This window comes from Bos taurus, chromosome Y (assembly GCF_002263795.3).
Source record: "Bos taurus isolate L1 Dominette 01449 registration number 42190680 breed Hereford chromosome Y, ARS-UCD2.0, whole genome shotgun sequence".
NCBI classification, from domain to species: Eukaryota; Metazoa; Chordata; class Mammalia; order Artiodactyla; family Bovidae; genus Bos; species Bos taurus.
In genome coordinates, this window is record NC_082638.1 from 5,185,686 (window position 1) to 5,202,330 (window position 16,645).

The 16,645-nt window shown below is 48.5% G+C and overlaps 1 protein-coding gene across 7 annotated transcripts in view; it reads right to left on the minus strand.

Annotated features, from left to right (window-relative positions):
* The window catches only part of PNPLA4 (patatin like phospholipase domain containing 4), a 44,396-nt gene that overhangs the window by 21,461 nt on the left and 6,290 nt on the right, over positions 1–16,645 (minus strand). For all 7 annotated transcript variants that reach the window (XM_059883998.1, XM_059883997.1, XM_059883996.1 and 4 more), the window contains 1 exon segment: positions 14,798–14,933. In XM_059883998.1, coding sequence (XP_059739981.1) covers positions 14,798–14,933 — 136 coding nt within the window.

Consider the following 16,645-nt stretch of genomic DNA (forward strand, 5'->3'; position numbering starts at 1 on the left):
CAAGTGTACTCCAATTAAAAAAAAATCCTATGATAAACCATAATCAGATCAGATCAGATCAGTCACTCAGTCGTGTCTGACTCTTTGCGACCCCATGAATCACAGCACACCAGGCCTCCCCATCCATCACCAACTCCCGGAGTTCACTGAGACTCACATCCATCAAGTCAGGGATGCCATCCAGCCATTTCATCCTCTGTCGTCCCCCTCTCCTCCTGCCCTCAATCCCTCCCAACATCAGAGTCTTTTCCAATGAGTCAACTCTTCACATGAGGTGGCCAAAGTACTGGAGTTTCAGCTTCAGCATCATTCCTTCCAAAGAAATCCCAGGGCTGATCTCCTTCAGAATGGACTGGCTGCCTCTCCTTGCAGTCCAAGGGACTCTCAGGAGTCTTCTCCAACACCACAGTTCAAAAGCATCAATTCTTCGGTGCTCAGCCTTCTTCACAGTCCAACTCTCACATCCATACATGACCACAGGAAAAACCATAGCCCTGACTAGACGAACCTTTGTTGGCAAAGTAATGTCTCTGCTTTTGAATATGCTATCTAGGTTGGTCATAACTTTCCTTCCAAGGAGTAAGCGTCTTTTAATTTCATGGCTGCAGTCACCATCTGTAGTGATTTTGGAGCCCAGAAAAATAAAGTCTGACACTGTTTCCTCATCTATTTCCCATGAAGTGATGGGACCGGATGCCATGATCTTAGTTTTCTGAATGTTGAGCTTTAAGCCAACTTTTTCACTCTCCACTTTCACTTTCATCAAGAGGCTTTTGAGTTCCTCTTCACTTTCTGCCATAAGGGTGGTGTCATCTGCATATCTGAGGTTATTGATATTTCTCCCGGCAATCTTGATTCCAGCTTGTGTTTCTTCCAGTCCAGCGTTTCTCATGATGTACTCTGCATATAAGTTAAATAAGCAGGGTGACAATATACAGCCGTCCGAACTCCTTTTCCTCTTTGGAACCAGTCTGTTGTTCCATGTCCAGTTCTAACTGTTGCTTCCTGACCTGCATACAAATTTCTCAAGAGGCAGATCAAATCAACTATACTTCCATAAAAATAAAGAAGGAAAAAAGAAGAAATTGGGGTGGAAGGTGCAAGGGAGGTTTAAGAGGGAGATGACACATGTGTACCTACGGCTGATGCGTGTGGATTGGACGGCAGAGACCAACACAATATCATAATGCAACGATCCGCCAGTGAAACACAGAGAAATAACTAAAGGGAGAAGTGTAAGGTGTCGAGCGCAAAGCATGGACCCGAGGTATGATGACAGCCCTGCACGAGAGGTCTCAGCCTTCTAAGGAGGGTCAGTGCAGACCAGCCCTCACTGAGGCATTCATCTCCAAAATCTCAGCTTCGGTGTGGGCATGATGGATAGGGTGCCATGCCTGCCGCTACCCGCACCCTTCCCAGAAAGGTGCAAGCCGGGGTGAGCAGCCTCTCTGGTGGTTTGCAGAAGATCACAGCCATCAGTGGGGCCAATAGGATGGAAATCAAGCAAGCTCAGGCCCAACCTTGTCAGCCCCGTAGTTGCCCTGACCAGGTTTCAGCACAAGACTGGATACAGTTCTGGTCACTGCCTTCACCCTAATTCATCAGTTCTCCACTCCTTTTAAAAACCATAATTACAGTGGCTTCCCTGGTGGCTCAGTGGTAAAGAATGTGCCTGCCAATGGAAGAGACATGGGTTTGATCCCTGGGTCGGGAAGATCCCCTGGAGGGGGGCAATGGCCACCCACTCCAGTATTCTTGCCTGGAGAATCAGCATGGACAGAGGAGCCTGGCGGGCTACAGTCTGTGGGGTTGCAGAGAGTGGGACACAACTGAGTGACTTGACACTTTCTAGCCGGTGCTCTGGGACCACCCAGCAGGATAGGGTGGGGAGGGAAATGGGAGGGGAATTCAGGACGTGGTGTGATGGGGGAACACATGTATACTTTTGGCTGATTCATGTGGATATATGCAAAAACCATCCCTAGATTGTAAACTCATCCTCCATAGGCTCTCAAAGAGTCAGAAAAGACTGAGCAACTTCACTTTCAGTTATTCTCCAATTAAAATTAATTAAAAAAAAAGAAGCTGTGAAAAAAATTATAAAGTACAATGGATACAGTGCTGGGGGGAAAAAAATTATTACAGGACTTCCCTGGTAGTCCAGTGGTTAAGAATCCACCTGCCAATGCTGGGGACACGGGCTCGATTCCTGGTCAGGAAAGTAAGGTGCCACAGGCCACAAGGCACCTGGGCCCGCTGACTACAGTCACTGAGCCTGCGCTCTGCAACGAGAAGCCCCTGCCAGAAGCCTGAGTACTCCAACTCGAGTAGCCCTTGCTGACCGCGACTTGAGAAAGACCGCGCACAGCAGCGCAGAACTAGTGTGGCCATGAATACATAAACAAAGCAACACAGAAAACAATCACAGACCCTAGGTGTGCTCCGCAAGCGCAGTGCGGCTCTTTAACGAAGCTGCCAGAAAAAGGCAAGGCTGAACTAAAGCAATGACGGAAGCAATCTGTGTCTGGCACACGTCTTGGAAATGACAGGACTTAGAGGCCTTTAATTTGGGCTTCCCTCCTAGCTCAGTTAGTGAAGAATGTGCCTAACAGTGCGGGAGACCTGGTTTCGATCCCTTGGTCAGGAAGAACCCCGGGAGGAGGAAATGGCAACCCACTCCAGTATTCTTGCCTGAAGAATCCCATGGATGCAGGAGCCTGAAGTCAGAAATGACTGAGTGACTTCACTTTCACTTATCCTCCAATTAAAGTTAATTAAAAAAAAAAAAAACATGAAGCTGTGAAAAAAATAATAAAGTACACTGGATACAGTGGTGGGGGAAAAAATTATTACAGACTTTCCTTGGTGGTCCAGTGGTTAAGAATCCACCTGCCAACATGGACACCCGTGGCTGATTCATGTGAGTGTATGGCAAAAACCACCACAATATTGTAATCAGCCTTCAATTAAAAAAAACAAAAAGAATCCACCTGCCAATGCAGGAGACACATTTTTTACTGTCCACGGGGTTGTAAGAGTCAGACACGACTTAGCGACTAAACCACTGCCAGAGGGGCCTTTAAACAACCAAAGACACTCTATAACTCTAGTCACTTATTCCACTGTGCGTGCACTGCTCGGTGGTGTTTGACTCTTTGTGACCCCCATGGACTGTAGCCCATCAAGGCTCCTCTGTCCGTGGGATTCTCCAGGCAAGAATACTGGAGTGGGTTGCCATTTCCTCCTCCAGGGGATCTTCCTGACTCAGGGATCGAACCCCTAACTTCGCTATAACAGCTCATTTCACTATGCTATGCAGACATGTGGCTTGCAAAAACAAAGAGAAAAAAAAAACAACAAAAAACACCGCTACCTTTAGAAGCTGAACTATGTGGGTTCCTCCATCCCTCATGACAAGATATAAAGTAAAGTTCACAAGTTAATGCCTGGATCTCTTTTGGAGGTATTGAGATGAAAAATGCTATCCAATTACTTTGTCACAGATAGAAACAGTTAAGAATCCTCTGAGCGGGTTTGAAGAGTGCAGTGAACTGGAAAATACCCATCATTTTCCCCCAAAATCAATGTATTTGTTCTGTCACAGTTTATTCAGGCTAGTGATTTGTGTATCAAACTGTGGTTAGTAGGGAAATTGGCTTTCGACAGACAGGAACTAAGCAGCTTTTCTTACTGACGTTTTGCTGCAAGTAAATAGGATTTTCTAAGGAGGGAGATGGTTAATGAGATATGAAACACTACGGCTAAACAGGCTCCTCTACTGTCTTAACCTCACCGGTGTCCCGGTGAAATTTTTCTTAATAAGTCTCGATACGTCTAGGGCCGAGGGTGGGGTCTCAAGCGGGGGTGTCTGAGCCCTCCGCGGACATTTAGCCACGTCCTGGGGATGCTCTTTGGTTGAAAGCACTGCTACAGAAGGCAGGAACCTAGTGCTCCTTCCCCATCACTTTGTCCAGCACTGTAAGAATTAACACGTGTGTCGGGACTTCCCTGCTGGCCCAGTGGCTAAGACCCTTGCGCTCCCAGTACAGGCAGCCCTGGATCCATCCCTGTTCAGGGAACTAGACACCACATACTGCGGCTTACTGTTCATAGGTCTCAACTAAAGAGCTTACGTGTTGTAGCCAAAAGCATAAGTAAGACCCGATACAGCCAAAAAAAAAAGGAAAGAATTAGATGTATGTTAAACCGCTAATGTGGCTTTTGTTTCCCTGAGCTTCCCTGGTAGCTCAGTGGTAAAGAATCCAGTTGCCATGTAAGGAGACACAGGAGACTTGGGTGCAATCCCTGGGTGGGAAGATCCTCTGGAAGAGGGCATGGCAACCCACTCCAGGATTCTTGCTGGCGTATTTCCCACAGACAGAGGAGCCTGGTGGGCTAGTCCTTGGGATCGCACACAGTTGAACATGACTGAGCGAATGAGCACAAACACACACGCTCGAAGTACACCACGGTAAGAAAAAAAGTTAGTGACTTCCTTTACAACTGTATAAACCACGGCCAAGTGCGTATTCCACAGACGTTAGGACTAGCTCTTCTCATTTTTCATTGCACAGAAAAGAGGCGTTTAGAAAATGATGTAGCCTGGCCTCCTTGGAGAATAAATTCTCAACAAGTCTCATTTATGCCTAAAGTTGACTGTGGCGTTTAATGAGAATCTGGCTGTTTATTCAGAGCCTGCTGGCGTAGTTGAAATTCAAAGACAGGCTCAAATTTATCCTCCCCATTCTTTCCAAGATAATGACCAATCTTAAATTCAGTCCTTATTTCACCTTCAAAAGGCTAAACGTGAGCTGTCCCTGAAAAAAAAACACTCACACTGTGTGCAGGGAGATTGAGGACATCGTAGTGATGGAGACGGGGTTCTTCTTCCTGAGAGGGACACCATTCTGCATGGACGCCCTCCTGGCTGTATGTGTATCAGAGGGCATCCGTGGATGTCGAAAGATCATCTCAGAGCATACACACAGTGGGTGAGCTTTAAACATGGATTTAATGATTTGTACTAATTTAGACAGGTGCCAAAGCTCTATCCCTCTGCTGTTGCTGCTGTTTAGCTGCTGAGTCATGTCCAACTCTCTCTGACCCCTATGGACGGTAGGTAGCCTGCCAGGCTCCTCTGTCCATGGGATTCTCCAGGCAGGAATACTGCAGTGGCTTGCCATTTACTCCTCCAGGGGGATCTTCCCAACTTAGGGATCAAACCCTCCTCTCCTGTGTGTCTTGTAAATGGCAGATTCTTTACCAGCTGAACCACTGGGGAAGCCCCAGCCCTCTGTGGCATGGTTAATTTCAAAATCATTTCTGCTCAGCTGTGGGGGTGATACATGACTTTTAAAAAATTTTTTCTTTTACTGAGATACAGCTGATTTACTATGCTTTTTTTGTTTGTTTTGAGTATAATTGCTTTGCATGGCTGTGTTAGTGTCTGCTGTACAAAAGCCGGTGAGTCAGCCATATGTATACATATAACCTCCCCTCTTGAGCCTCCCTCCCAGCTCCCCACCTCATCCCTTTAGGTCATCACAGAGCACAGAGCTGAGCTCCCTGTGCTGGGAAACCATAAACAAGACGAAAAGAAAACCCTCTGAATGGGAGAAAATATTTGCAAACAAAGTAACTGACAAAGGAGAAATTTCCAAAATGTACAAGCAGCTCACACAGCTCAATAAAAGAAAAGAAAAAAAAAAAAAAAACCAAAATGCTTGGAAGACCTAAACAGACACTTCTCCAAAAAAATAAAGATATATGGATGGCCAAAAAACACATGACTTGGTTTTTAAAAAAAGGATTTACTTCTCTACATATCCTTTGCTGAAGACTAATATTACACTACGTTTGGATTTCCTGATTGTATGCTTCCTTTTGAAGAAAAATAGCCCAGAATAAAACCTGGAGCGTAAAAGGCATGAAGTGAACACATTCAGACATTTGGGGGACACTACGCAAAGGGGCCCACAGATGAACTCCAAGGACCCATGATGGCAGATCAAATCAATCTTGAGGGAGATCAACCCTGAATATTAACTAAAAGGAACTTTGCTGAAGCTCAAGTATTTTGGTCATCTGATGTGAACAGACGACTCATTGGAAAAGTCCCTGATGCTGGGAAAGATTGACAGCAGAAGGAGAAGAGGGCATCGGAGAACGAGATGGTTGGACGGCATCCCCGATGCAATGGACATGAACAAGGGCAAAGTCCAGGAGACGGTGATGGACGGGGAGCCCTGGCGTGCTGCAGTCCATGGGGTCACCAGGAGTCGGACACGGCTGGGTGACTGATCAAGCAAACAGAGAGCCCGTGACAAGTGTTCACCTCTGTGCCTGGGTCCCCCAGGGTTTCCCTAGCGGCTGAGGTGGTAAAGCATCTGCCTGCAACACAGGAGACCCGGGTTCGATCCCTGGTTTAGGAAGATCCACTGGAGAAGGGCATGGCAACTCACTCCAGTATTCCTGCCTGGAGAATCCCATGGACAGAGGAGCCTGGCAGGCTACAGTCCATGGGGGTGGGGGTCACAAAAGAGTCGGACCTGACTGAACACAAGTGGGTCTCCTGGTAGGGTCTCCCCAGGGCTGGGGTCGTGGGGTGGGATGGGGGTCAGCTGCACCCCCTGGCTCTGCAGGGCACTGCCTTCATGGGAGCGCCTCCTCTGCTGTGCCCTGTGTTGGTGAGGGCCTGGCACTCTCAGACCTCTGATGGTAAGAGCCACCAATGCTGTCTGAAAGGCCTTCTCCCGTGCTCTGGGACCACAGGGCCTGGCTTCCGTCTAGATGGCCGAACTCGCCTGACCCCGTCATCACAAGGTTACCCGGCCAGATGGCCACACCCTTCCTGTTGCATCCTAAGTGGGCAGTCTCCTTCTTTCCAGGATGCCCAGGCTGAGAACGTTCCAAACCTTTAAGTCCTCCTCCCGTTTTGCGGAACAATTCCATCTTGAAGTCTCTTGCCTCTTCCTATCTCTCACTCTAAGTAGCCAAGAGAAACTAGGTTGCTCCTTCCACGCTGTGCTTGGAAACTGCCCCCAAACATCCAACATGAGCACCAGCGAGCTGTAGCATCCACAGAACACGGGAGGACACACACATAATTCTTCTTGGTCAGCTCATGACAAGGATGACCTTTTCTCCGCCGTCTGCTTAAGATTTCTGGGTTTCCAGGGACTCTGCTGGAAGGCCAGTGGTTAAGGGCCCGCCTTGCAATGCCAGGGACGTGGGTTCAATCCTTGGTAGGGGAATTAGGATCCTGTTCGCTAAGGTAGGCGCTGAGACTGCTGAGACCATGTGCTCCGGACCAGTCACAGCACAACTAGGGAGCCCGTAGACTGCAAAGAAACATCCCACGTGATGCAACGCAAAGTTTCCAAGGGCCGCAACTAAGATCAGACGCAGTCCAATAAAGTAATTAACAACAACAGCAAAACTTCGCTTCCGACTGCGACCTCATTCATATGGCCTGCACTCTCCAGGTTTCTCTAAGAAGACGGAGGAGGAGGCTCTCTCCCCGGTTTCCTGTTTTCTTTCCGAGTCCTCACCGGAACCCCCTGCGGCAGTGCAGGCTTTTGCTAACCTGAGCCTCTAAACTCACTGAGCCTCTTCCTGGTCAGGAACTCAGTTACAGAGCCACTTCCGGTATTTGTTATAGAGGTTTCTCGCCTCTCAATGCCAGTCCCCCGTTCTAGTCCGTTCAGGTTGCTACAACAAAATCCCACAGACTGGGAGGCTTAGGAAACGAAGTTTACCTGGCACAGTTGTAGAATCTTGGCAGTACGAGCCTCCGTGTCTACTGGGAACCCACTTCTACATCCTCACCTGCTGCAAGCGGTGAGGGGCGCTCTCGGGGTCTCTTTCGTAAGTGCACTCATCCCATTCATGTCAGCTCCATCCTCATGACCTCAGCACTTCCCAAAGACCCTCCACCTCCAGACACCATCATAACGGGGGTTAAGACTTCGACACGGGAATTTGGGAGGGATACATTTAGAGCACGGCAGTAAGTTCCATTGCCAGGGACATACGATGCCAAATGCTATGGAAATCCAATCCCAGATAAAACGAGTCTTTGGACCACATAACTGTCAAAGGAGGTTCTGAGAGGAGTTTCTCTGGTGGTCCAGTGGCTAACACACTATGCTCCCAATGCAGGGGGCCCAGGTTCGATCCCTGGTCAGGGAACTGGATGCCACACGCTGCAACTAAAGATCCCTGGTGCCCCAACTAAAACCCAACGCGGTCAGGTGTTTTTTTTTTTTCAAGAGGTTCTTAGAAAAGAATCAACTACCATTGCCGCTCAGATGAAAGAAGAATATCTCCATGCCACCAAAAATGAAGCTAATATAGTTTAAGTGTGACTCATCACACAAAAGCACGTGGGCGAATGTGCACCGGGCCAGTGGTGAGAGGTGCTAAAATCAGATGCCTAAAGGCAGCAAAACCCAGTAGTAATCATCCATTTCTCAAGACTTTATAGATGTAGGTGAGCCACCCAGGTGTCACTAGTGGTAAAGAGCTCACCTGCCACTGCAGGAGACATAAGAGACGCAGGTTCAATCCCTGGGTTGGGAAGATCCCCTGGAGGAGGAAATGGCAACCCACTGCAGGATTCTTGCCTGGAGAATCCCATGGAGGGAGGAGCCTGGAGGGCTACAGTCCACGGGGTCGCAAAGAGTTGGACTCGACTGATGCAACTCAGTACGCATGTGACCTCTGTGCTCATGAACAAAGATAGGAGTACAAGAACGTTTAGGAAAGGGTAAATTCTATCCAGTCAGCGGAATAAAATAAAAGCTGGGGCTTTAATTTCATGACAGACTCACACAGGAGTGCAAAGCAGTGATGTGTGTGGCTTATCCTATTTCTTCATTATTTACTAAACATTAACTGTAATTACGGAGAAGGCAATGGCAGCCCACTCCAGTACTCTTGCCTGGAAAATCACGTGGACGGAGGAGCCTGGTAGGCTGCAGTCCATGAGTCGGACACAACTGAGCAACTTCCCTTTCCCTTTTCACTTTCATGCACTGGAGAAGGAAATGGCAACCCACTTCAGTGTTCTTGCCTGGAGAATCCCAGGGATGGGGGAGCCTGGTGGGCTGCCGTCTATGGGGTTGCACAGAGTCGGACACGACTGAAGCGACTTAGCAGCAGCATCGGCAACTGTAATTAGGGCTGCCCTCGTGGCTCAGCTGGTGAAGAATCTGCCTGCAATGAGGGAGACCTGGGTTCGATCCCTGGGTTGGGAAGATCCCCTGGAGAAGGGAAAGGCTCCCCACTCCAGTATCCTGGCCTGGAGAATTCCATGGGCCACACAACTGAGTGACCTTCACATTCATGTTTTGCTTTAGATTAAAAAAAAAAGGAAAGAACAACTATCTCAGACAGTGGTTCCCACTTGGCTCATTCATCAGAACACAGCACGTCACCACCCACAGGGGGAGGGTTTATTTTCCCGTTGTCATGCTTTTTTCTTCTTCCCTCCTGTACGCTTGACCAATCTTGCTCTTTGAACTACATGCTCATGCGTATTCCAGGCGTCTATTTCATGCATTATTATTGCCACCATCTGCTGTCAAGGAACTAGCCACCTGTTTTTAGTTTCTGCAAAATATTAGACCATTCTACTCAACTCTTAAAATGTGTCTCGTATAACCTAGGATACATGTTAATTATTCTATTATTTTCCTTACAAGGTATTACGCAGTTGTGTCAACTGTTTCTCTTCTGTTCAATGAACTCAAGTAATTACACTAGTTCTCTGAGCAGTTATTATCCAAAACAAAGCAAATCAGGAAAAAAAAAAAAAAAATCCTGTTTACGTACTGCCACAGTTCACTATCCTGGAGAAGGAAATGGCAAACCCACTCCAGCATCTTGCCTTGGGAAGTCGCACGGACAGAGGAGGCTGGCGGGCTACAGTCCGTGGGGTCGCAGAGAGTGGGACACGACTGAGCGACTAAACCACCACCATGGTTCACTGCTGCTGCTAACTCACTTCAGTCGTGTCCGAGTCTTTGCGACCCCATAGACGGCAACCCACCAGGCTCCCCCATCCCTGGGATTCTCCAGGCAAGAACACTGGAGTGGGGTGCCGTTTCCTTCTCCAATGCATGGAACTGAAAAGTGAAAGTGAAGTCGCTCAGTCGTGTCCGACACTCAGCGACCCCATGGCCTGCAGCCCACCAGGCTCCTCTGTCCGTGGGATTTTCCTGGCAAGTGTACTGCTGCTTTAACAATGAACTGCAAACCGAGAGTCTAAAAACAAGACAAACGGACGATCCTAGGGTACGGAGATCGGGACCCAAAATGGGCTGGATCCACCTGAGACAAAGAATTAAGGTGATGGCAGGGCCTTCCTTCCCGGGGGCTCCTGGGGAGACCGGGTTTCCTGCTCATTTAGATCTCGGTAAAGCGCGCGGTTCCAGCAGCTGTAGGACTGTGGTCCCTCAGCGTCACTGGCTGGTCCAAGGCGTGCACACCCTCTGTGACCTCCTTATGCAAAGTCTCCTGCATCTCAGAATCTGCAAGCGTCTCTTATTTCTAAACCCACACAGGCTTAGCTGGGGTCCGCCCACCTAGCCCAGCACCATCTCCCCCTCCCCACTGAGATCGTCACGTTCATCCTGTCTACACGATCCCGTCTGCCAAGTGAGATGCCTGGTTCACAGGTCCTGGGGAGTACAGTGTGGACATTTTAGTGGCGGGGGTGGGGGAAACGTTAGTCACACCCCCACATGAAAGGAATTAAGAGGGTGATTTTATCGAGCATTGGTGGAGTGGGAGCATGGCGACCAAGCAGAATGTTAGACACCTGGGCTGCTGTGGGGCCTCTAAACCAGCTCCTTTATTTTGTCCAGATCACTGAACGTGAAGGATGCAGCTTCTTCGTGCTTTTAGTAGGTGCCACCTCAGTTCATTGATTTATTAATTCATATTCATTCATGGAACACAAATTGATGGAGCTGGCATAGTGTGAGGGCTGGGGACTCACTAGGGGACAGAAGACAGCAGTCCCTGACGCTCCATGGGGCTTACACTCTAGTGAGGGAAGACAGACAAAAACGAAGTTAGACAGAGCAGTAACAAATGTGTGCTGAACAGCGGTCAGTGAGTCATGGCGGGATACAGAAAATACCCAGACCACCCGACCTGCCTCCTGAGAAAGCTGTGTGCAGGTCAGGAAGCAACAGTGAGAACTGGACATGGAACAACAGATGGGTTCCAAATAGGAAAAGGAGTTCGTCAAGGCTGTATATTGTCACCCTGTTTATTTAACTTCTATGCAGAGTACATCATGAGAAACGCTGGACTGGAAGAAACACAAGCTGGAATCAAGACTGCCGGGAGAAATATCAATAACCTCGGATATGCAGATGACACCACCCTTATGGCAGAAAGTGAAGAGGAACTCAAAAGCCTCTTAATGAAAGTGAAAGTGGAGAGTGAAAAAGTTGGCTTAAAGCTCAACATTCAGAAATGAAGATCATGGCATCTGGTCCCATCACTTCATGGCAAATAGATGGGGAAACAATGGAAACAGTGACAGACTTTATTTTTTGCAGGGGGGTGGGGTGGTGCAAAATCACTGCAGATGGTGATTGCAGCCACGAAATTAAAACATGCTTATTCCTTGGAAGGAAAGTCATGACTAACCTAGACAGCGTATTAAAAAGCAGAGACATTACTTTGCCAACAAATGTCCATCTAATCAAGGCTATGGTTTTTCCAGTGGTCATGTATGGATGTGAGAGTTGGACCATAAAGCAAGCTGAGAGCCAAAGTATTGATGCTTTTGAACTGTGGTGTTGGAGAAGACTCTTGAGAGTCCCTTGGACTGCAAGGAGATCCAACCAGTCCATCCTAAAGGAGATCAGTCCTGGGTGTTCATTGGAAGGACTGATGCTGAAGCTGAAACTCCAATCCTTTGGCCACCTGATGCAAAGAACTGACTCACTGGAAAAGACCCTGATGCTGGGAAAGACTGAAGGTAGGAGGAGAAGGGGACAACAGAGGTTGAGATGGTTGGATGGCATCACTGACTTGATGCAATGAGTCTGAGTGAGCTCCGGGAGTTGGTGATGGACAGGGAGGCCTGGCGTGCTGCAGTCCATGGGGTCATGGAGAGTCAGACACGACTGGGCAACTGAAGCTAACTGAACTGGTAGAAAATATCAAGGGCTCTGTAGATAGAGTAGCCAGGCACAGACTCAATATAAAGGTGGAAACCATGAGCAGAATTCCTTATATATACATATGCACACACAGGTATGTGTGTGGGTGTGTATATATATATATTGGTGGCCCCACTACACAGCATGTGGTACTTCAGTCCCCCACCCAGGGATGGGGCCCGCTGCAGTGGAAACATGGAGTCTTAACTGCTGCACCACCAGGGAAGTCCCTCCCCTCCTGTTTTATGATGAGATGACAGTGCTTTGTTCACAATCTTGTACAAGAAGAGGTGTTCTGACCCACTGCCAGCCTGACGTCTCTGTGTTGGTGTTGACGATCTGTGACAACTCAGGCATGGATTTATCGGCTTCCCTCTTTCTAGTCTTTAAGTCTACACAAGCTTAACAATTACATTATAGAAAAATATTTTCTTAAGAGAGATTGAATATCAGTGTATGAGTGAGACAAGAATAATTGGTACATGGAGTGAAGATATTATAATCTCTTAAATCGCAGAGTAATTTCACTTGTCAGCTCAACACTTCATTAGGTATTTCAAATCATATCATTCAAATGTAAAATTCAAACAGGGAGATTCGATAGTTAAAAGAAAACAACAATGCATTTATCATTAATTCAGGTGAAACTTTTAGCTCTCACGCTCAATCCATCACCTGCTGCTGTCTGCACACACATGTTCTCTATCACCCGAGGCTTGCTATGTTTCCCACAGAAAGATAAAGTGTGAGTCCCCCAGTCGTGTCCGACTGTTTGGAGACCCCATGGACTGCAGCCCACCAGGGTCCTCTGCCCCTGGGGACTCTCCACTGGAGAATACTGGAGTGGGTAGCCATGCCCTTCTTGAGGGGATCTACCTGACCCAGGGATCAAAGCCAAGTCTCCCGCATTGCAGGCAGATTCTTTACCATCTGTACCGTGAGGGAAGCCCCACAACACCCACAGAAGGAAAATAAAACTTGGCTGGCATTTCTAAGAGCCGTGCATCCTTGCACATTAGTCGCTCAGTCGTTCCGACTCCGCAAACCCACGGATTGTAGCCTGCCAGGCTCCTCTGTCCATGGGATCCTCCAGGCAAGAACACTGGAGAGGGTTGCCATTTCCTTCTCCAGGGGGTTTTCTCAACCTAGGGATCGAACCCAGGTCTCCTGCATGGCAGGTGGATTCTTTACCAACTGAGCCGTCTGAGTTACTAGGGAAGCCCTAGTGTGTCCTTGACAATTTAAAATATTTCATGTATCCCCTTACCAATGCATTGCTATTTGCAAGTCAGCTGAAATAGCTCCCAGAGATCATGAATTCTCAACCAGCTTCCATGTGTGTGTGGACAGAAAGGCGTCAATGCCAAACAGAAGAAACGAAAGGGAGCATTCGGTTGAAAAGGTTAAGAGACCCGGATTCCCACTGGCAATCGGTACAGCCTGGGGCGTGCCACATAAAATCTTTCTGCCCCTTTCTTCTGTTAAGAAAGCAACAGAAGAGGCGTTAATCTTGCCTGTCCTGCCTGATTTACAGAAGGCGTGTGGAAGGACTGAATACGGTAGTCCACGCACAAAGTCTTACGTGAACTGCAGAGCATTAACCTACAACAGTGTAAAGAACAGTTATTGGTACTCAAGTTCACCCACAGAGTAAATGTGGCCACACTGAACATCACGAGACAAGACACCGGGCTCGTCCACAGGCCTCTGGGAGCCGCCTGCTGTGTTGTGGCCTCAGGAACACTGAGATCCATCCATGAGACGCAGGACTGATGGAGCACCCATTATCTATGAGGCCCGAGATGCAAAGCTGGATTTAGAGCAGGGGTTCACAACCTCCGGGGTCTAATGCCTGAGAACCTGAGGCAGAACTGATGCAATAATAATAGAAATAAAGTGGGCAATAAACGTGATGTGCTTGAATCATCCCCGAAACATCCTCCTGCACGTTTCCCCAGTCCACGGAAAAACTGTCCTCAGTGATACGGATGAACCTACAGAACAGAAGGAGATGCACAGACTTACAGAGGACAAACTTACGGTTGGCTAAGGCGGTGGGGGTGAAGGATGGGGGATGGAGTTGCAGAGTCTGGGATGGACATGGACACACGGCTGTATTTACCATGGAGAACCCACAAGGACCTGCTGGACCGCACAGGGAACTCTGCTCAGTACTCTGTAATCACCTTATGGTTCCCAAGGGGAAGGATTGGGGAAGGGATAGTCAGGGAGTTTGGGGTGGACATGGACACACTGCTGTATTTAACATGGAGAAGCAACAAGGACCTGCTGGACAGCACAGGGAACTCTACTCAGTGTCACGTGGCAGCCTGGATGGAGGGGAGTTTGGGGGAGAAAGGATGCATGTGTATGTGTGGCTGAGTCCCTTTCCGTCCACCTACAACTATCCCAACGTTGTTTATTAATTAGCTATACCTCAATACAAAATAAAGTCTTTAAGGGAAAAAAAGAAAAAGAAAAAAGTGTTCCATGAAGCCATCCCTGGTGCCCGGAACGCTGGGGACCGCTGACTTAAAGACCCTGCACGCTCACTGTGCTCAACACGCACACAGGGCTGGCTGGCTCCCTGCACCATGGGGCGCGGCCGCCTTTACCTTGACGAGGTCCTCCCTGGAGGGAAAGCTGGACACCAGGCAGTTCCGCCTGGTCCTGGTGTTGGTGATGGAGACGTGCAGGCGGCCATGGGCCAGCTCGTGCGCGTTGGTGGGGAGAATCGACTCCACTCCGCTCCTGGAGGAGAGAAAGGGAGCGGCCTGCAGGACTGCACCCCCTCAGGCCTGAGAGCCTTCTAGCTGCCCCCACCCGAAATCCATGAGATAGTCCAGACAGTGACAGGAACACCAGAGGCTTAGCAGCTGCAGAATCTCACACGTCCAAATCCAAAAAGATATAAAAGCGGTGGAGCAATGCCTCGCCCGTGTGTCGTGGACAGGACAAGGCAGCCAAGATTGGCGGGAGGAGGAGGTCACCGTTTATACGGGGCATTGGGGTTAGGTAGGCTCCTTGGTTACAGCAGGGACCAGCTCATAAGTTTGCAGGTTAACGACCATCGTGGAGGACAGCCATTCCGCTTCATGAAACTGGCAGGTGGAGCCCCTCTGGCCTAAAGATGAGGAGGATCGCGGGGCAGAGACAAGCGAGGAGACGAGACTGGGTGACTGGGTAGCCAGGACAGGTCCGGACAGGGGATGTACAGAGAGCAAGAGAACTGCCATCTTGAGCAGCCTGACTGTCCACCGCACGCTTCCCCTTTGATGACTGGCCACCTCGTGAACATCTGAGGAGTGACAATGCTGACTGAGCTTGCTACGGCTCATCCACAGCATCCCGGTTACGCAGGCTCTGCGGTGAAACGTTACTATATACACGCTCTGCTACTCAGTCATGTCCGACTCTTTGGGACCTCATGCACTGCAGCCCGCCAGGCTCCTCTGTCCATGGGATTCCCCAGGCATGAATACTGGAGTGGGTTGCCATGCCCTTCTCCAGGGGAATCTTTCTGAATCGAACCCGAGTCTCCTGTGTGTCCTGCATTGGCAGATGGATTCTTTGCCACTGTGCCACGTGGGAATATATATATTCTCACCTGGAATCAAGATTGCTGGGAAAAATATCAATAACCTCAGATATGCAGATGATTCGACCCTTATGGCAGAAAGTGAAGAAGAACTAAAGAGCCTCTTGATGAAAGTGAAAGAGGAGAGTTAGAAAGTTGACTTAAAACTCTACATTCAGAAAACTAAGATCATGACATCTGGTCCCAACACTTCCTGGCAAATACATGAGGAAATAGTCACAAACTTTATTTTTGCAGGCTCCAAAATCACTGCAGATGGTGACTGCAGCCATGAAATTAAAAGATACTTGCTCCTTGGAAGAAAAGCTATGACCAATCTAGACAGCATATTAAAATGCAGAGATATTACTTTGCCAACAAAGGTCTGTTTAGTCAAAGCTATGGTTTTTCTTTCCAGTAGTCATGTTTGCATATGAGAGTTGGACTATAAAGAAAGCTGAGGACCAAAGAATTGATGCTTTGGTGGTGTTGAACTGTGGTGTTGGAGAAGACTTTTGAGAGTCCTTTGGACTGCAAGGAGATCCAACCAGTCCATCCTAAAGGAAATCACTCCTGAATATTCATTGGAAGGACTGATGCTAAAGCTGAAACTCCAATTCTTTGGCCACCTGATGCAAAGAACTGACTCATTGGAAAAGACCCTGATGCTGGGAAAGATTGAAGGCAGGAGGAGAAGGGGACAATAGAGGAGATGGTTGGATGGCATCACCGACTCAACGGACATGAGTTTGAGCAAGCTCCGGGAGTTGGTGATGGACAGGGAGGCCTGGTATGCTGTGGTTCATGGGATCACAGAGTCGGACACGACTGAGCGACTGATCTGATCTGATCTGAGATATATACACACACACACACACACACACAC